General features: G+C 34.7%; 1 protein-coding gene across 7 annotated transcripts in view; it reads right to left on the reverse strand.

The window, feature by feature from the left end:
• LOC138135799 (Kv channel-interacting protein 4) overlaps positions 1 to 22,358 on the reverse strand; it is a 200,175-nt gene that overhangs the window by 24,860 nt on the left and 152,957 nt on the right. For 5 of the 7 annotated variants that reach the window (XM_069054695.1, XM_069054690.1, XM_069054691.1 and 2 more), the window contains exon 4: positions 480 to 671. The exons of 1 other annotated variant lie outside the window; for it this stretch is intronic. In XM_069054695.1, coding sequence (XP_068910796.1) covers positions 480 to 671 — 192 coding nt within the window. Of the gene's footprint in view, positions 1 to 479; positions 672 to 5,540; positions 5,907 to 22,358 lie in introns of all 7 variants that reach the window. One more of the 7 variants, XM_069054694.1, reaches the window with a different exon arrangement.

A 22,358-nucleotide genomic window follows, 5' to 3' on the forward strand; every position in this document is an offset into this window, starting at 1 on the left:
CATTAAAGTCTAAAAGTTAGCAGATTAGAACTGAAAGCTTGAAAGTTTCAATCTGATAAAAAGACAACTCCATAATTTATGAAAGTAAAGTTTGATGTTCTGATGTATTAATGTTTTAAAAGTGTATATATTTTAAAAGTACCGATTTCTTGGCTTGATTCATTAGTAAAAAAAAATAATACCAATCGCGTTGTAGTTCATAATTTTTTTTTCTTTTTCCTGATATTTTTTCTGCATAATAGAATTGAAAAACACCTGAACGTGCGAATTTTCGCACATTCGCAAGAATGAAGCCTTTTACCGGATGATATATGAGAGATTGAAGCATACGTTATCCATAAATTGTTTTTAAGCGTGAAAGCTTCGACAATGCGAGAACTCTTTGAGGTGCAGTGACCGTGCCTGCGGTGTCGCTTAGAAGAATTTATGAGGGATGTTTCCAGTATACAGCATGAAAAAAATTGTGCAGTGCAACTCACCACCTTGTGGAAAAAATTGCGAATAAATCATTTTGAACGTTTCTTCTTTGACGACGCCCGTAGGACACTCCGCCTTGAAGCCGCGATATATCCTTTTGATTTCGGCCTGCGTGAATCTGGTCGCCTTGCAGAGGGCCTCTAAACTGTCGGGTCGGTAACGTGGGGGCGTCTCAAGATCTTCGAGTTCCGAGTCTGAAACATATCGTCATGATCACAGGCGATGTCGAGTGGAGGGTCGCGCAGGATGCGATTGATAAAAATACCCCTGAAGATGTGCAGAAGTTTCATGGCGCTAAGGAGCGTTTCACTGAATGAATTAAGTATGAGACTGGGTCAGATTCGGCCTCCTCGGCTCTGAATTATGAACGAGGCGGTGGGAGATCCGTAATTGTCCGGTGCACAGAACTTCTCCTGGACCAAACGGAGTACTGCCTTGCTTACGACCAATTACCGGCAACGGAGTCCCTCGTAAATTACAACCCGTGGCATTTCATAATCAAAATAAATTACTCGCAGGACATGTAAACGATGAACTGACGCAACCGCTAATTTACACCATCAGTCGAGAAGATGGCAGGCATACGTGTTAAAGGGACGTCAACCGTGTCACTCTTGAGGACGCCCTTAAGGAAACTCGACGCGGTGTTTGTGTCGTTGGTGGCAAAATTAGAATCAATTATGTGACGAATTTCTCTAATTAAGCGAGTACATGAAACTTCTGTAATTAAAAATTCATGTTTACGAGGAGCAGTGTTCGAATCTGAACGTCGGAAAAAGTCATTTAACAAACATGCATGGAAGTACTTTAGGTACTACTTAAATGCGGATTAAGAACATCTAACGATAAGGGGATTTACGAACAGTTCAGGAAGCATTTTACTGATTTTCTGACTCGACTTATAGGCATGGATTTACTATTACGACTTAGAGACAACGCAAAGGTCATTTAATTTGAAAGGGTCAGTTTCTGTACGTCGAAATAACTTATGCAAAAGGCAGCAGAAAAATTGACTAATCTATGAGATGGGGTAGTAAGTAATAAAAGACTACATAAATTTCGAAATCGATTTTATTTGAAAACAAAAAGAAAAATAGGTTCTCTGTTGTGAAATGAAACTGACAAAGTTCGAATTTTTCACTGATAAAAGATGACTAGAATATGCTTGAGAAATCTCTTGTCACCACCGCGTTTTTATTAAGGGGTGGCAATGAATTCTTGTGTTGGAACACAAACACTAACTAACACTGTTTTGGACAAAAAACCTCTTGGAAATTATGGTCGAAAAATAAAAACCGTTACGAGAATCGAGAAAACGTTAGCTGTTTTTTAATATTAGCTGTCTCAAAATTAACCTGTTGTTTTCTATCTCCTTAGAAACCAACAAAAAAACAAAAACCAAAATGTCGAGGTTACGTGAAGTCACCCGATTGGTCCGCGACAAAACTCCGGGATGCAAAACTCGGGGTGTTTTGGCTGGCGCTTCATTGGATTTGTGACACTCTTGTCAAGAATTCACAATTTTGTAACACAACATTGCAAGAAGTGTTAATCGATCAGGTAACCACAATGAGGGCAAACATTAGGTACTCAAGAAGAAATTGTGTATGTGTATGTATTAATATATAGAATATAGAAAGTAAAAAGGTTAACTTATTTTTCTCATACTTTGAACTTTAAAGTCAATCTCGACATCCTTATTAAATTTAATCATGACTGTAATTACCTTGGTGACGGATTCATCTCTTTCTGGCAGGTTATAATTGCATAAATCTATATCGTTTTATGTTTATCATCACGACTCTAGTTAAAGGCAACTTTAATAAAGGTGTCGTGATACGGCCCATTTCCATTTAATTCAAGAACTTAATTAATAAAAAGTGTGTTTTAAAATAGATTCCACTCTTATAAATTGGGTAAGACTCGTACATTAATTTTAAAGGAGCACTGGTTAAATAATAACATTATTCTTTTACATTTTACGTCACTGTTAATTATTGTTTGCTGTAATAAAAAAAAATTAGCTTGAATATACTACTGTGTTTTGTGAATTGTTGATTTAGTACCAGTTTTATTTAACCCTTGTTTTGTGAAATTGTCTTCACGCAATTCATACAACTAAAAGGATATTTTAGAAAACAAAACATGGGATAGACTATTAATTTCCGTCGACTTACTTCTTTAAAAACCTTCCTGATCCTGATTATGAAATTACATTATTCTATTAAATGATTACTGAGGTAAACAACTGGAATAATTAGTAGAATGACAAATTAACACAAGGCAAATTCCTGAAAAGATCCTTGCATATTTGAAATACTTGCTTAATAGCTTGAGACAAATTGAAAAAGAAGTCTTCCGTGAAAGCACATACTTTCCACGATGGTTGGTTTTTGTTAGGGTGTGAAGTTCTCCAGTTGATTTTACACATGCGCAAAGAAAGCATTAGGTCTTGTAAGAGGGGTGAATTATTTTCCATATTTACTCAACTAGTAGAAAATCTAGGATGGAATATTTTACAGAATGTCAAACACATTTAAGAAACGACTGCAATAAATTTGTCTATTTATGAAGAGACACATTACTGTTTCGTATTCATAATAAAATTGACGTTACCGAATATTTACCTGTAATTTTTGGATTTCCTTTTTTAATCCTTACGAAAAATTAATAAATCTACACGAGTTATTTACGTTAGAGTGCGATTTTAGGCACGAGGCGAAACCGAGTACCGCTAGTCAGTGGAGATAATAACTTTATCTGCCGCTCGTCAGCTCGTCAGATGCCACGGCAATGAAGTGACACTTTAGCATTATCAATCGAGTGTATAATGTCGTATCTTACTGACGTTTGAAGAAAAAAATATTTTATAAACTAGATTTGTATTTGAACTAACAAATTTTTTTATTTAAACACCTGTCACTTAAACTGACAAACTAAATAAGTTGATCATTTTGTCTGTTGTTACTTCTTAACGTATTGCAAGTATAAGAAATATTGTTGAAAAATCAAATTATCCTTTAAAAATCTGATTTCGACGAATTTACACTTCAGAGCTTATAAAAGCCTTGCCACATAAATAAATAACTATCCGTATCCTGTTTCAGCACTAAATTTCAAACCGAGCTTAATAAAGTGGTAAAACTTCAGTTGATGAAGTACTGTTCACGACCAGAGTTTCGTTTCAAAACTAATTCAGGTAAATGCATACCCGCTAATTAAATTAAACGTCACAAACAACTAAACTGTTACATGGTTGTCTGTATTTTTTAATGTTTTTTGTTAGTATATCTCTTTGACTGAATTTATGCTGATATTATTACAAAGTAGCTGTTTTGATCTTTTAGCGTTCTTAATCATCATAAACATTTCTCATCAAAGAATCTTGTTCGATTATTTATTTATCAATATCTATAATTGGACCGACTCCAGAAGATCGACTAGAAAAAGCGAATTTTTAAATTAAAAATCTCCATACTCAACCGATTTACATATTGGTATTTCCTCTGAAGTTAGAGTAACGAGTTGTAAATAGAAAAATTTCCTCACAATTCGCTGAAAATCCGCAATTTCAAGGGGATTAAGTGCACTTGGTTTTTTAATATTCCAGCCGGGTCAGCAGCGCACTCGTTCGTTAGAAATTCCGAAATTAAATATCCACAGACACTTCACTGCTGCATTCGCGTTAATTAACAAAATTATTGAGGTTACCTCTGTTGAAGTAGGTTGATTTTTTCATTTCTTCAACACAGAGAAAAATTCGCTTAAACAATATAAAAGGTCGGTTGTTACTGAGGTGGAAAGCTATAAAATTTGCTAATTTAGAAATATTTGGACTGATGTGTAAATATTATTAAACGTGAACTATTTGGGTGGAAAGGAAAATATCGTGTGTGTGTGCCAGTTTTATGTTTTTAACAATTTCACATATTTACAGCATTTTAGATTAAAAGCATCTTACAGCACTCAGTTAATTAAACCTAAAAGTGTGGATAAATATTTAATCATTCGGACGCTTCTAGAACTGCATTAAGTCCAATTTGAGTCGGTAACTTTCATAAACTCTCATTTAAAATTTTCCTTTGAATATTTCATTCTCATGACTTGCTTCGGTTTGTATCTCATTTGCACTGTCATATTTTAGCTGCAAAGTTTCAAGAAAAGTGTCAACTTTGTCGCTGAACTTCAGAATTATTATGACTAGAAAAATTGACAAACGAGTTATTGGCACAAATATTTATAAATTTCTAGTTCGGAAAGTGTTCTGTGAATAATATGCATTGTCTAAGGTTTATCTTCTCTCTCATCTAAGAACTAGGTACATTTGTACTGAACTTCAAAGCATGGCATTTTCAAATACTTTTGAGGCATAAGGAAGCAAGAAACAATTCTTATAGCCCAGGCACAAAAAATCAAATCTGTTTCATAGCGTATTTTTTCTTGGCGTGAAGCGAAAACCATTACCAAAAGTCTTTTGGTAATTGTTCACTTTAACTACTTCTGGAATTTTCGCGTTTTTTCTGGCTAGACAGCCTCAGGGTGTCCTCCTAGATCGTTTCCCACCATTCAAATCTTGTTAGTTAGTTTAGACATTGGCGCGACCTTGACACAACAAGAGAAAAAAAAAAGGCATTTGCACAAGGTTTGAACGGTGGGAAACGATTTAGGAGGACGCCCTGAGGCTGTCTAGCCAGAAAAACGCGAAAATTCCAGAAGTAGTTAAAGTGAACAATTACCAGTCTTTTTAACTGACTTTGTTAACGACTACGATAGTGCTTCTTTTGTTAGAGGATTGTGTAAAGATTTTGCTATCCAGTTCTCTAATAACCATCCTTGACAATGAGTTTTTTAAAATGGTTTGAATCTGGGTTAGAGGGATTAGCAGTTTAGCAAATTAGGGAATCGCATCGGCTTTAGTGGCGCGCATCGAAGGTGGTTAATATTTGACAGGTCTCCGTGATTGCTCCATCCCCGCGCCGTTTAACCCCTTTAACTTGTTCGCTCCGGGTCCGTCCGTTTGCAGCAAAGTGCCTTACACTGTTTACCCATCACGTGTTGTTTACCTAAAGCGAACTTAACCCCGGTCCAGGCTTCCCTGACGTAGTTGAAAAGTCGACGGTACAATGGTCTCCGAGATCTATGATGTCTTATTCCGTTGGTGTCTTCCGGTGGATCGTTATCGAGCGATTGCCTGTGCTGCTGGGGTGGCTGTTGGGACTGTGGTTGCTGTTGTTGTTGTTGTTGTTGTTGTTGTTGCACCATGGGGTACATCATGCGCCCGGCATCGTAGAGCCGACCCGCGCTACGACAGCGCCGCCCCGTTGTTACATCGTGAAATTAACGGCCGGAACGAGACGAAGACGTGGACACCATTCTGTTATCGTTAGTAAATTGATCGGTTAGTGGGGTTAGTGTGCTTTTCCAGACATCTGTAAAGAAAATCCACAAATTACCAAAGCGTAAGACTTGTTGAATAAACATTCATCTAAATCCGATACAAACTCGATTCGGCACGATTTAAATTTCAAATGGAAATAGCGATTTCGGAAGGATACTCGAAGGAGAAATGTTTTCCTTTTCAATAAAGTTGGCTGGTTTAATTTTCAAGAGACTTGAAATATTTTACATGTGTGGGAAAATATACGATGGCTGTGCTTTAAGAAGTGTGTTACTAACTCTAAAGGAGTGATTTAACAGTGATTTCTTTACACATTTACAAATTATCAAACTATTTTTCAAGCTAAATTTTTACGGTTCTTGTCTGATACCTGCAAATATATTTTTTTTTTTTTTATTCGACAGAATCAGATTTGATACAGACTGAAATAATCAAATGAATGTCAAAGCTTGTAGCCGGACATTTCTATCTAATAAATATATCAGAACGAAGGAACAAATTGACTCTGATTTAAAGAATTGTTGTTTAGTTTAGTAACGGAATATCCTGCTATACCCACAAGAATGAGAAACGAAATAGTAATATCAGAATTGATACAGTACACAATAATATTTTAGTCCGCACCGCAACATTATTCCCGGGCGTCACGCGTCACGTCACACGCTCCGAGGTGAAAGGCTCATTCCAGTAAGTTTAGCCGAGCGAGCGAAAACAGTCACTTTCTGTTACAGTAAAATTTTGGTGAATTTACATTTTAAGATCTGCGGTTAGTTTAGTAGATTAATAGGCATTTTAGCTCCACAATGCCCGCTAATTGACTTCCGAAGCAAGTTATTACCTTCAACTTTAGAAATTCCTCAGTGCAATTTAAATACACGTTGTCAAAAGAATACCGCAACAAAACCGAAAATTGCTTAAACTTTAGTGGTTTAGTTAAGAAGTTTCAAGCGCACCAACTACATCAAAACAAAAGAGCCGAGAGAGACTTCCATCTGCAAAGTTGAGCGAATTGTTTGGGAAATGTCTACAAAGCGAGCTACACAACAACAAAATCACCTGTTTTTCTGGAATGCCATCATACAAAAATATATATGTTTCAGCATGACGAAACAATCTCTTTGACGCATAGACGTCCGTTAAATTCACTCAAAAACGAATTGTATATGAAATAAGCGTCCTGTGGACAAGAAAGGGTCTTTTGTATGTAAAGGCCAACAGCAGCAGTCGGTCAGGATCAGGATACTTCGCATAGTTTCTCCGACGCGAGTGAATTACGTTGTTGGCCGTCTCGAATAAGGAATTTCACTCAAGTCGTCCACAAAATAAATTTTAATATAAGTCCGAGGAAGTGTTTTGTTGTATTTTGTGAAGTTGCTCCTGCCGCATTTGTGTATTTCGCCTCATACTTTATTCTGGACGTTTTCAAATTTACAAGTTATGAGCGTTTACACCACATCTGGATCAATATATTAAAATTCGGTTTCATATTAGAAAAATTTCATAAAACAACGTTTAAGTAAAACAAGGCAATTTCTGGAGGCGTATGTTTTATATAGAAATTCCTGCATTTTTTTGACCTCTGTGTGAATTTTTACGACCTCTTTTAAAGGTTCTTGAGAAGAACTATACGTTCAACGGGTGGTCGCTAAAAATCCTGACAGGTTTAACGTTTGTTTAATTTTATTGTCATGTTTTCCAAAGGATTAACAGCACTGCTTTATTTGACCGTCAGTGAAGACCAAAGGAAAACCCTCACAGAAAAAAAATCAAAACACTAGGTATTATATGTATACAGAAGTAAACATCAACTGTTCTTACATTGTTATTTGTGACGATTTTATTTATTTTGATTTCAATACGACGAGAACAACATTCATAACACGGAAAACTTTTCGAGGTTCATTTAATTTAATTGTAACATTTTAAAAAATAAAGAAATTAATATTGCCCATCCGGTTTTATTAATGTTTTTTTTAGAAAGATTGGCTTCGTAATTGCAATAACGATAATGTTAAGAAGTTGGCAATTATCTTAATTAGAAAGGGGGCACTGCATCGAATCTCTGAATTTATTTTATCATTACGGATATTTCTATCAAGTAATGACAATTTCTTTGAAAGCTCCATTTTTTGTATCATCATTTAGTTTGCTATGCTCCCATTTTTTTTACACGACATCCACGTCATACGAAATCAAGTAATGAAGCTATGAAGTGTTGAAGTTATAACGAAACGCGGATTACCTCGGCGATCACCCATCCACACACTTATCGTGATCGACGTTGCTTAATCATTTGTATACTTTTACGTATTGACATTTTTATTTTTTAGAAAAGTTATTTCTTTGGTGCTTTCTCAAAATCGAGTCAAATTCTCTTTCATGTTTTACGTACTTAGAGCACAATTATATTTTATGAAATATAACATGGCCAAATAAAAACACATCTCATCAGAAATCTTATTTATTTTTACTTCTGATTACTTCTAAAAATTTTTATGAGTGGTTTAAACAATGTGTACAAATTTTATGTCTTCCATATTACCCAAGATTGTTCTTAAAATTCTGCCTGCAGTCTCTTGATAATGTTTCCCACGGAAGTAATTTCAATTTGAAAATATTAAAGTTTTAGTTGGTAGATTGACGAATCAATCTAGTCTATTTATTTCTGAGTCTTTCTTCTTAAACCACCTATCATTAGAAGTTTTAGTTGCTTAATCGCACTGATTACTTGTTAGAGGTCTTGGATTTTCTCATGGGCTATGAGTCATATCTACGTAAACGACGAATATCGGCCTCAAGTAGGTGCTATAAATCGACCGAAAAACATTGATATTCGTTATGTGAGTAAAGTAGTCGACGTTTTTAGTTTTCATTTACAGATTTTTCAGTGGTTTATCGCTCCGCCTTCGTGCAGATATTTCCAAGGTCACAGCCCATGACAGAATCCAACACTCATCCATCATTTGATGGAAAGCATGAAATAAAACTCGACTCGACAAATATGTAAAACATGTTAAGAACATTACACATCATCACCTCCAAAGTTAATGGAAATATGTATAAGTAATATTAGACATTAATCTTAGAGATTTGTATTTTAATTTTTTAGTTGGAATAATTTCCATAATAATCTTCTCTCGAGGTAGGGGCAGAAATGAAGTTCAGTTTTTTACATAATAAAAAATAAAAGTCTTGGTTAATCTTAATTATGTAAAGCGGTGATTAAAGGTTAATTTTTTTATAATTAGAAAGCGTAAATCCTCGGTTGTAATTATTTCAGAGGCTTTAGAAATATTACAGAGGCTATGCTTTTATGAGATGAGATTCCCTCTTTTTAATTAAAACAATACAATAATTTGTATTGTTTTAAATGAAAACGCTAAAAAGTGTGGTAGGAGGATATTATAAAAAAAATTGTTACGTCCCACTGGTAAGATCCCTCAGAATTAAATTAAGTACGACTTAAAGGCACAGGACAGGCTTAGCTATTTAAAAATTATTCCTGAAAAGTGTAGGTGGTAGGTATCTCGTATGACTTATAGGCAAATTTTCTTCAGCGTGGACTTATAACCGCGAGAAAAAAAGATTTGGGATCAGCCTTGACGAATTTCTGTCGCAAGTGTAGGAGCGGCTCATAAATCGTAATACCTAGCGCCTGAAAGAACACAAAGAACAATCACGGCAGCGTCGAGATGGATGAGGAGAAAGATTTTTCAGTGACAGTGTTTAATCGTCGGCAATCTCCCTTAGAAAAACAGCCAATTGAAACCTTGCGTGCCTAATTAAGTGTTCCAAGACAAAATTGACTCATCTATAAAGTCCTCGTTGCGTCTCACGTTGTGCTGTCTTGAAACCCAACCAATAGAAACGAAATTCGATGTATTTTCCATAGAAGAGACTGACTAGACCGTACGTCTCATTCCAGGCCCATAAACCAACCAAACAACTAATTATTTTAATTGTAACATAAATTCAAACAGGACACAATCAAACCGTAATTATCACAGTCTCGAGTCGATAAAATCGAGAACTAAGGCCGAAGTCAGATTGATGGATAATTCGTGTTCTATACGCCCTGAGGGTATTGTGTTTGGTTTTGTTACGTCACAAACCAGGGTTTTGCCAGTTGGCATGGTTACCGCGGATGCAGAAGAGGAAACACGTTACACTCTTAAAATTGCCATTTTACTCGATCGTGCTGCCAACATGGAGACAACATATAATTGAATCAAAGTGATTTGGGAAATTCGTGGACGTGACGACACTTTGGCCGACATGATGTGACTTGTTGTTCTATTTTGCCATCGGTGGAGGTGTAAGCCCCAACTCGATTAAACCCAATTTTGACTTTTAGTCTAATTATGGATGGTAAATGCAGAGCCTGCTAAGTAGATCATCTAAATGCAGTAAAGTTACAAATGGAGAAGGAACACTGACTAAGGAATTTGGATAATTTTACAGAAGAGAAACCTTATCATATTATTGAAAATATCTTAAGAACAAAAAATATCAAGTACATCAAAATGGATGTGTCTCTTGGGCGTAGAACATAATAACAACTGAAAAAGATATTTTTACTAATAAACAGAAAAATATAGCGTAATTGATCTAAGTATTACATAAAATCAATTTTATTTTGCTTTTAAGTGAAATACTGGATGTATTGTGTGTTGTTTATGTGAGAAGAAAAAAACAATCTCAGTTAATCAAAACAAAAGTTCAAATCATCCACATAATACAAGACAAAAGTGTAGGAGGGTATTATTTTGTCTTTCTTTTATTGAAACTGACATGGTTACTTCTGTAATGAGTTTTATGTTGCCTCCACCCAGCAAAGATTATTTGATTAAATGTTCTCGTATGTGGGCAGTACATGTTTCACAGAGAAGCTTCTTTCCAAAAAGCATTTTCTTAAGCCCTTTGATGAAATATTTTTAAATATGTTAAAGTTATATTAAAATTTATATTAAAACTTCAAGGTTTAAGAACTTAATATCATGTCAATAGCATCCATAAGTGCATGTCCTTGTCTTAAACAATTGAACTAGTTCGATATCTACTATTTCTCCATAAGTAAAATTCGTAATGTATTGCAAAGATTACGATGCGTTTTCAAAACTGAGATTTCTGTTCAATTCATTGTTCCATAAAGTGAATTTAATATAGGCGTTTCTACTGTTATACAAGGTCATTATAAATGATTGTCCCATCGCAGTTGGCGTTGAAAACCCACACAAATTTGGGATGTGCCGCTAGCTTCGCAACGTTAGACAAACTAGTAGACAAATTTACACTACCGCCAGCAGCGCTACCTATCGGCGATGCTAGTCTCACTCATGTTATAAAGCTTCCGGCACATTCAACTACGTCACCAGAGCCTACTGCGATGAGACAATTATTTATAATGACCCCGTAGAAGAAAGTATGCAGAAAAAATAATTGAGAGTAAAAGCAATGCATGCTACCCAGAACTTACGATGGGAAATTTAGCTGGTACTTGAAGTTTCGGTACCCAAACTGTAAAATATTTAGTTCCTTATCAAATAAATAAAAACAACATTTTTGAATAATAAATGCAACACTTAAAAATCAGGTTGATGTAAATTCAATTCAAATTAAGCCAAACGAAAGCAGCCCAACGATAAGATATTTCACTTCATTTCTATTCGAATGTAGAAACCCACTTTAATCTTAAACAATTCAAATCCTCTTGGGCAAATAAGGATTGAATACGAAATGAGAAAACGAATAAAATTTTTCTTGTACGCATTATTATTTCCGGCCAGGATACTGACACAGAAAAGTTTTCGTTCGGCAAAATGTTAAATTTACAAGTTGATATCTTTGAGAAGTAAGTAGGAAAATTTCAGGAGATATAAAGTAAAAGAACTGAATAAGTCCCAAGAACTCTTCTTAATAAATTAAGTTTAGGTGCATCGTTCTTATCTTTAGGCAAAAATAATATATTTTAACTTTATTTTTTCAGTACAGCTAATACTGAAATGGCTAAAACGGAAAATATTCTTTGAAAACCGAATCACTATCAAAGCTTATAAATATTGCAAAATCTGACTACGATACTAGGTATGTCTTTCCTAGTATACATAATTAATCAACTTAAGTACATAACATTTTTGGTTTACAATACTAAAATTTCCGATAATAATGCGGAATCTGTAAAAGTGCCCCGAATGCTTGCAGCGTTTCCACGTTGAATAGGAAGGGAAATCCTCTCGAAAAGGAATTTCTTTGATTTTGAATCGCCTGATGCCGCAATAAATATAACTATATAACATATTATAAGAAATTTTGTCGATGACACTTTTGACGTTTAAGAATTATCATTTATCAGTTGACTTATCCATATATCAGTTTAAGTCAATGAAGACATCTTTTAAAACATGTAGATGTCCGCTAGCTTTAGATAAGGGTCGGAAGGTAGTAATGAAAAGTTGTTCAAGGGTCAACACAAAATTGAAAAATCTTCAATAACGAGATGGACTCCTTTCAATTAAAATCATTGGGTCGTGCAAAAAATAGTATATGGACCTCGGGAGTGAATAAGTTTTACCCTCAGTGTTTTGTACAACCCTCGGGCACCTTGAGTAAAAATCATCCACTTCACTCCCTAGGTGCATAATATACTATTGTTAAAGACATTTTGTTATAAAGTTCTTATTTACGGAAATAAACCGCCCATTCCATACTTTTGACTAACCCTGTATATAATACATACATACTATGTAGTTAATACACGTCCAATGTTTTGATATGCTTAACATTTACGATTAATGCGTAGAATAGTGACACATTGCTATGATTATTTGACAACATGTTGACATAAATATTACTATCTCGGAAAGTCGAGTCAGTCTGTTCAATATTTTTTTCCAAGATTAATTTAAACGATTTCCTAAAGAAAACCACTTTCCATATCTAAATCATCTTTTCATTTCGTTTCCTACTGCAGATCGATGAACAGGCATGTCTGGAAACAAATTACATTTAAAAAAAAACTGAGATGTTTATATTATTTAGCGTTTCCTTTGAGAAAAATAATCACAGGAAGGCATTTTTCATCTGAAAATAACCACCCAACATTTCCATTCCGTTACATTTATTAACCCCAAAATAGACTAATTAAGAAAGACAATGCGTCTTAGAAACGTTCCCAAATGAATGGGATATTAAATGGATTGAGATGGCAACAAAGGGTTGTTTCTCAACGAGTCCTCGTTATCTTGCGTCGCGTGTCAGGAAACATCGATCACGATGAAAACAGAGCCATGTTCCATCTGCTCTACTTCATTGTCTTCGTATCGGGATGACGGTCAAAAATTTTTTGACGTGAATCGAGTTATGGTGCCGCAAGAAGATTAATTTTCACTGTAGGATTAGTCTTTGTGCAGGCGTTGCTCTGTAACAAGTCTTCTTCCCATTCTGGAAAAACAGTTTCCCCAGTGCATTGAGAAATTTATGATATTTGCCTTGGCCGAGGGCACCTGTTGCGTAACGGAGATTGTTCGTAAGCTTGCGGTTTCGATAAGCTTTGCATGAAGCCTACCTCCAAGCCTACTACTAACGAGGTAAACAACAGGTGTGTCTCGAAAGCGCACGCCATACTCAATCATTAATATCACTAATTAATAACACTGACAACGTAATGACTTTTATTGATCCACATTAAATACAGCGACGCGAGAGTGTCAATCTGTGTCCTCTAAATCTGTTAATAAACCCACACCTGAGCGAAACAGAAGAATCAGCTCGTCGTCCTTCCAAATTTATTGTCTACAAACTGAGTCCTTTCCTATTGAAGTTTTTCTATATTGTCCTGGTCGGAACTGTAAGAGATCCAGCGTGTCTCAAGTGTCTCCACAAACATGGTTTTATTTGTTTCTTATAATGGAGTCTGTGTGGAGATATTATAATTGTTTTCGTTTATTTGTCTCTTTCAGACAACTGATACACGAGATACTTGGCAACAATCTCAAAATCGGAAAAGAAACAATTAAATTGTTGGCTGATATCGCACAAGTTTTGAGATAAAAATGTCAATTCGCCGTGAAATATGTCTTGGAATAACATTTCAGAAGATAATACAAAACAGCTTTATAAAGACTTACGTTTTTCAATTCAGTCATGTTGTCTTCCTGGCGTGTCTAGTAATGCCTTTTCAATATCTGCTTTAACAACTCGAAATTATTTCCAGCAATACCATAAAGTGAATTCAGTTATTAAGAAAGAAAGAGTTTCACAGAAGTATAATATATTTCAAAATTAATTGATCGAATACATTGAAATATCGCGCGTTCAAATGAAATCCTGGGCTGAGAAGGCGTTGGAAAATTAAACCGTTTAGAACAGTGTAAAGTTTGAATTTCCCGCCGTTTGACAAGAATGACATTGGTTTAAGTTTAATCGGGACATAATTGAACATGTTTGTTTTCAGCAAAGGGTGCCCTGAGATATTTGCTTCGAGACTAGGAATCGTTAAGTTATTATAAAACATTGCAAAGAAAGAAAAAAAAGAAAGTTTTTTGGCTCTAAATTTTAGGTTAGCTGTCAACATTAATCTATGCTTTAAAAAGCACATCAATTGACGGTTTCCAAAGTCTTCCCAGCCCAGGATTTCATTTGAACACGCGCATTACTCATTGCTTTGTTATTTATGATGACAGACATTTGTGCACCTGGGCGACTCGTGTGTCGTGTTACACCACAGTGGGGCACCCGTTAAATATTGGGTAATAATTTAGAGGCTTTTTTTTAATAGGAATAATTTAATTATAAAATATTTCATGTAATTATTAATAAATAAATCGTGAAAAATGCTTCAAATGACCTTACATTTGACTCGATCGAGCCGTCTGTGGACATTTCAACTCCTAAGATTTGAACTGTTTCAAGTCCTGTTACAAAAAAGCCACTTCAACTGTTTCTACAGAAATACATAAAGGCGCTTGAAGATATAAGATTTTTTTTCTGAGGGCATTAAAACACGTAATATACAAAATGTTATATATTTAGTTAAGTGAATATATTGAGTAATAAAATTGGTTAAATGTTGTTCGAATGTGAGAAACAATCAGTGCTGATACCTTCCTATTTACGACAAATGTTCATTTAATCTGATGTTAAAAGTTGTCTGTTATGAAGTAGTAAATAATTATTTTACATTTATCTACACCATTAAATGTTAAAATGTTCCAGTTCTCTACCTAGGTAATTAATGAACTAAAATTACCGAGAACTTTACACAAAACCGATTTGATTTTGGCAAAAACATAAACAACATACACAAAGTTTATCGAAAAACAAAATCATCAATGTCCACTACACTAAACATTATTGAACAGATTCTCTGGCACAATAAAAATAATTTACATTTCACCCCGTAGAAACACCGTTTTTGCCTCATTACATCTAAAAGCAACAACTTCAAAGAACATTTGTGCAATAAAGCTTTCGCAGAGTACAAAAAGCTATTTTTCACTTCTATTTAAGAAACTTGTGGCAATTATGGAAAATCCTTCGCGTCATGTTAACGTCGGGAAAGAAAATGATTAGCGGAGCATTCGTTATTCAATTTATCTTGACAAGCGAAATTAATTCAATTATTCAAAATTCTAATCAACGCTAATTAAAATTTTTCCGTCGAAAATTGTCGTGTCAGCTTGTCTCATCTTTGTTTGTGGTTAGTTACCCTTTAACGGTTTTGCAATTATAATTAAATAAATCATGTCAAATGCGTTGCATGCTTTAATTTTGCTAATGTAACGTAATAAACTTTCCTTCTTTTACAGCACACGCAACATGGTCCTAACAAACCTAATTTTCATACGACTCACAATAGTAATCCCGGAAAAACCGCTACAACTCCAAAGGAAACAGTGTATCGTTACATTTTATTGAACAGATGCGTCCCTCTTATCTTGTGCAAGATAGACCCAAACCGATCTCGGTTTGTTACTATTTTAATCTCCTTGCCATAAAAACCAAATTACTTTGAAACTGGTGAATTCGATTAACCCGGAACAAGTTCTTCCATTTGAATTTTACAGATGATAGAACCGAACTTCTGGACAATTTGGCATCGGGGAAGGATGTTGCGTATCCAAGTGTCAAATGCACTCCTAAATCTTGAGAAATCCATGGTGTTGAGTGCTCCTTAAAACCCCCATCGGACACAAGAGTTCCATTATACAAGAACGGTCACGCGAGGCTACAGCTTGTTCCTCTTACCACTTTACAGACTGTGTGCATTTCATATTCATAGCCTTTCGAACATTGTTCAACTCTGACCTATATTGTGCCTTCTGGTGTATTATCGCACATCTCGAACTCCAATTCCTACATTTGCATTCGATATTGGATTTTAACTTTTGCATTCGATGGTCCGAAGTGATTTCTTTATATTTTTGATGCAAGTTTTATATTGTGGGTAAGTTGTATAAATCGCATTCCGATTCCTGTCTAGTCGATATAACTGGGGAAAATATTCCGTCAGCAGTATCGTATCGTTCGTATCGCTTCGCTGTCAATAATTTATACGGCGAATTTAATTAACAACACGACTGACACTAAATTAATGTGTGTTGGAGATTTTATTGAAAGCCGAACGAATGAAGTGAAAAATACCAATTTGTAGTTGGTTCGCAATCATTCGTTTTGCGGTAGTCGACTAAACTGCGCAAGTTTCATATCTTCTTATATTTCCGTAATCTAATCCCGGATAAATTATATTGGAATCAGGATAAAGTTTATAAGTCACGGATCATCTTTGTCTCTTTAACAAAAATTTCTGACTCGAAGAGTTTGAACTCGAATTGCTTTCAAGTAAAGAATATTTGAGCAATTACCGGTACTCGAGCGTAGGAGGATCAATACAGCAAAATTTATAATTGCAACAATAAAAGTTCTGGTAGGTGCAAATACAGGGTGATTTTGAAAGTTGTGCAGATATTTTAATCACGAGCTACTGGCTTCATGTAGAACTCGAAAAAAATATTTAAAAAATTCTATGTCAAAAAATTAAATTACATTTATTTTTTGAGCTACAATTTTTTTTAATTGCTTTTAGTATTCTACGTTGTCAAACAACCTCGTAGGTAAAATTTCGGCACATTTTAAAAATACACCCTGTATATCATAAATGTCATTTTATTTTTTGACATAGAATTTTTTAAACATTTTTTCCGAGTTCTACATGAAGCCAATAGCTCGTGATTAAAATATCTGCACAACTTTCAAAATCACCCTGTATATATATTGGAAATCATTAAAAAATACTGGAATCGTTAAACTTATGGGTATTTTAGATGCTTGTGTAAAAATGAGTAACGCATTTTTTTAATAGACGATTATACTAGTAGATTATTTCATTAAGAGTGGAAGTGAGACTTTTTGTGCTAAGCCCAGAGATTGAAGACCGAGACGAAGTTGAGGTCGCAACTGGTCAAAGCACAAAACGACATTCTTTTGTTGTAGTAAAATTCCATTATGTTAAATTGAGACATATACTATATCAGGAATCGTTAGCTTTTTTCACCAAAGTCGATAAAAGTGATAGGTATATAATATACATTAAAAATTACGGTGTAGGCGTTTTGATGAAATTTAAATTATCCACCGCAAATTTAATAAGTGTCAGGTATGGGATAAAGCCGGATCAGTGTTATTCGAAATTGATAATTTAATAAAACTGCCACGTTCAAACGAGAAACTAAAATTAATTTCAGGCAACAAAACCGAAGAACAGTTTCGTAACGAAGTTAATTGACTTGTCCTTTGAACATGTTCGATGGTGAAGTTTCGGCCATTTAAGTCGACTTATGACTAATGTACTATTCTTACTTAAATGGCGCTCTGTCGTAAATTGTAGACGGTGTCATCGCATGGAGTGGAAGTATAAAAGACAAATTCTTGGAGCAGAACAAAATATAGACGAATAAATTTCAGCACAGATTAAGAGACGTTCTTAAGAGCAAAGTTATTCCATTTGAAACGATAAGTTAGTGGAGCACCGCTAATTATAAGTTTCGCAAAGAAGCTGAGTGAATTTATCATGCGATATTACAAAGTAGCAAGAATTATCCCGACATCCTTGTTTTGACGTTTGCCTAAAGCACCGTTTCCGTTTAATCTCTCCGTGGCCCTCTTCGTCCTTTTCATACTTCCACTTGAATACAAGAACATTTCTTTAAATTAGATCAGTCGCGAGTCTTTGTACAACATCAAAGTTCTCCGGTAATATTTCTTCTCGTCGTTACCCGTGGCAACGTTAATGGAGACGAAGATGGCCATTCAATTTCACCATGTTTTTAAGAAAACCGTCGGATGCAGATAAGCGCAAAAATCGATGTCGGCTTGTTTAATGAGTTATTTATTTGGATACGGAAGAGGCGTTGCGGAGTCTTTCCGAAATAGGCGTAAAAAGCGTCTGTTTACTCTCCATCAATCTCGATGTCTGCGCGGTTGCAGCCTCCTTATTTCGGTTTTAATACGCTTTCTTTTTTCAGGCGCAATTTTCCTCAGGACGGCCTTATCTTTAGCATACATTCATCATGTTAAGATTGCTTTATTGGATTTATGGCGTACGGCTTCACTTTTCTCGCGAATTTTACGCCCTTTCTCATGAATCAATATTGCGAATTTTGATGATGCCGATAATGACACCCGCAGGAATTGACGCGATGTAAATTAAAAGTAATGACTGACAAAAATCCGACAAGCCAGAAAATATTCACTCTACACTGTCCTACGAATCATTTTTTTAATAATAATAAATACATTCTAAAAAAATGTTAGCAATACTTAATTCTTTTTAACAAAATAGTAAATACGTACTCAATATAAACATGGTTGATCCGAAGAATTACAACTACACTTATCCTCTCTAATGCAGATCGATAGAAGATTTCATTGATGTGCTCAGTTCACACCAATGTGTTCAGAAAAAATTATACAGGGTGTATCCGAATTCAACCGACAAACTTCCAGGGCAGATTCTACGATCAAAAGTAAGCACAAAACTCTTAATACATATGGGGTCAAAAACGCTTAGTTTGCGAGATAATAATCCTTTTGTTGCTGGTAGAATTTTTTTTGATTATTTGGCAAATTAAGCATTTTTGACCCCATATGTATTAAGAGTTTTATGCTTATTTTTTATCATAGAATCTGTCCTGAAAGTTTGTCGGTCGAATTCGGATACACCCTGTAGTATATTAACCCTTAAAATGTGCAATTAAGAAATGCAACAACAAAATGAACCAACGGAGTCTAGAAAAGGAATGTGAACGTATTAAATATAATTTACGTAAATTGATGGATACATCTATAATTGTTAACGAGAGAGAATCTTATTAGTGACTAATTAGTTGTTAATGACATATAATTTTTTAAATGAAACAGTTTCTCCTTTTATTATGCAGCCGTTAGATTCGTCGCTTTTCATAAACATTAAATTTATATGAACCAATAAAACTGCAATAAAATTCATTTGGAATAGGTCCGTAAAATAATAAAAATTTAAAATAAAATTTAAATAAATCTAAATCATAAAAATATTTTGAATTCCACCATTTCAGCTATTGTTTAACGAAAATTTAAAATTTTTATTACGTTGTACCACTGTTAAAATAAAAATCTTTTTATGTAATACATGTGTTTACACATTTTATGGTAAGTAGCGTTTTTCCAAAGGTAACTGAAGTTTTACATAATTATCCCTTGGGTGGTTACTTCTTTATTTAAACCTGAAAGAAATTTAATAATTTCGCATTTAAACCAAACAAATTGTAAATACCAACCAACCCTGAATTTTGCATAAGCAAACACTGTTGTTGTCTTTTTGGTCTTCTCGTTTTAAACAAAGTAATTAACATATTGTTCACCAAAGAACGGGTTTCTGCTAAACAAGCAGCTGTATATTTAATATATAATTGCAGAATTTCATTCAACTTCAAGCTTTTTTCATGCACTATAATAATATTGTTCGTTGTTATTTAAAAATCATGCGAAGCATTTAACTTGGCACAATTTAATAAGATTCTCAATTCCCTACACCGACTTCTAGACTTAGTTCCCTCCAATTTTAATTTCAACATCTCAAAAGAATTTAATTTTGCTAAATGAAGTTTTTGTTTGAGTAAATGTCAAAATTTTAAAGTTGATGCAGATAATTATTTTATTTTTTTCTTGTATTTATTTATGATTAAGTTGAACAAAATGAAAACGTTAATGTTAATGAAACTTGTTAAACAAGGGAAATAACACCTGTAACTAATAATTAACCAGATTAACAGAGATATGCATCCTGAGGCGTATTATTGAGTTTTTGAATTTTAAATAACATCGAGCAGCACCATAATTCCCGGACTAATTACATTACAGCTCGACCAACAATAATTAGAGTGGATCTCCATTTCATTGACTTGCTAATACCTCACTAGAAGCATTTTCCACCGTTATTTTCAACATTTGTTACAACCGAGGCACAATGAAAGATGTCTTGTTATCTGTGATAATTACATTATCATAAAACTGGCAAAAATAACATGTTCCCAAGAGATGAATCCACATATGAAGCTTTTTTAGGCACCCTTAATGAAAAAGGAAATTTTACGAACTCCCATGCGGACAAGAAGTAACTCTTTTTCGGACGCACTTTCAAGAAAATATTTCACATTCTGGGACTTCATTTATCAGTTTATCACGTATAATGTGAGGTAAAAGGACTACAACATGTTAACCTTTTTCTTAATTCGACTAAGTCACATTTACTTATATCTATAGCAAAAATGTTTTAGATGTGGATTATCAAACTCAAGGTCGCTTAAAACTTATGATTGAACTGTACGTTAGCGAGATCCGTCATAAATTCCAAATACCTTATAGGCGCGCCTAGTTACTTTTGCTGATAGTGCCAACTTAACTACAAGTCCCTAATCCACATCTATAACGTTCCGGTTATAGAAAAATGTCGTTTTCGTCATCTGACATATTTAAAAAAAACTAAAATGTGTGTTCTTATAAATAGCGTAAGGAGGCCAAAAATCAAACCAAAGAGCTCTTGTATCAAACCGGTTAATAAAAGAAATCAATCAATCGTTTTTTGATGCGTTTGTTTACATACAGTCTCCGATTCATTGTTTCTTGGAAGATAAAGACGTCCCACATATTGATTTCCGTTCTTAATGGCTTTGCAAACAATATACGTCCTTTAAATTCATTTGAATGTCGTAATAACTTCTTTACCGCACTAGTGTGGCAAAATTGCATATTACTCCTGTCGCAAATATCTACTCTACTATTTCACTCGTGAAAAAAGACTCACTTTGGATGCATGATATTGATTCTCGTGGTACAAAAAAAAATCCACTGTCTGCAGTTAAAGTCCACTGCTCTGATAAATGTTTCAGACGTGTATCGTTTTTTATTTGTGCCGACCAGTGCTGACGTAGATGCACTGAATCGTGCTCTCTATTTTAAAAATACAAATTTTGGTAAAAAAATCCAGCGAGATTGAACAGCAGTCGTTTGACGTTTATAAATCAATTCCAGTCTGAAAAGGGCTCACTCCGTTCAGCGTGTTCGTAGTGCTGTTACAGCAATTTGTGACTTTGTTAGCTTAGCACGAACCTCTAAATAAATCCTTAAATAAATTCAGACTTCATAAACTTAGTGAAAACTTATTGTGTGGCTCTATGATATGATGTCAACGTACGTGACTCGTAGCTGTGTTAAAATAAAGTTTTCAAAAGCGACACTATCGATCTTCACCAATTTGACGTGACCCAATCTCTTGTGATATATTTCACTAATTCGAAATTGTTTCGGTCGTAAACGTTTCCTTTTGGCATGCAATAAAATAGTAAAATTTATCACTTTTCTAACTAGTCGTTTATTTTGCAGACTCGTCTTCGCAGACGCTATAAACGTGCTGACAAAAAATGAAACCGATCGAATTTAAGTCCTGATAAGCGAGTCTAATAATAATGCATCCACTTTACAGCGGGTAGGCCTTAAGTTCTTCTCAACCCTTGTAATTCCATTTGGTCGTAATAAAAACTGGACTTCGATCATTTCTAATCGTGTTACAGTGACCTAAACAAAACTCCACCAGTGGAGTAATTGGCAATACACCCTTATCATTATCCTCCTCGTTCGCTCCACTCACTTTTTTCCTCGGCTAAAAGCTTTCACCCCGCCGTCTCGTAGATTACGAGAAATAATTAAATTCGATGGAAGTTTCGTAAATGTCAACAATAACAGTGTTCCTTTCATTTCCATTAACGATTGCGCTGTCTATCAGAAGCACCGATATGTCATCGTCGTATTAATTGAATAGTATTTTCGCAGCAGCTTTCTGGAAAATATCGGAGTCCCGCCGCTGAAACCCGACAAGGTTAAAATTCAGACCGAAGCCTCAAGTTTGTTTATTCAACAGAAAGACGGCGCTGTCATGAATAAGAAAGGC

This window comes from Tenebrio molitor, chromosome 7 (genome assembly GCF_963966145.1).
Source record: "Tenebrio molitor chromosome 7, icTenMoli1.1, whole genome shotgun sequence".
Lineage (NCBI taxonomy): Eukaryota > Metazoa > Arthropoda > Insecta > Coleoptera > Tenebrionidae > Tenebrio > Tenebrio molitor.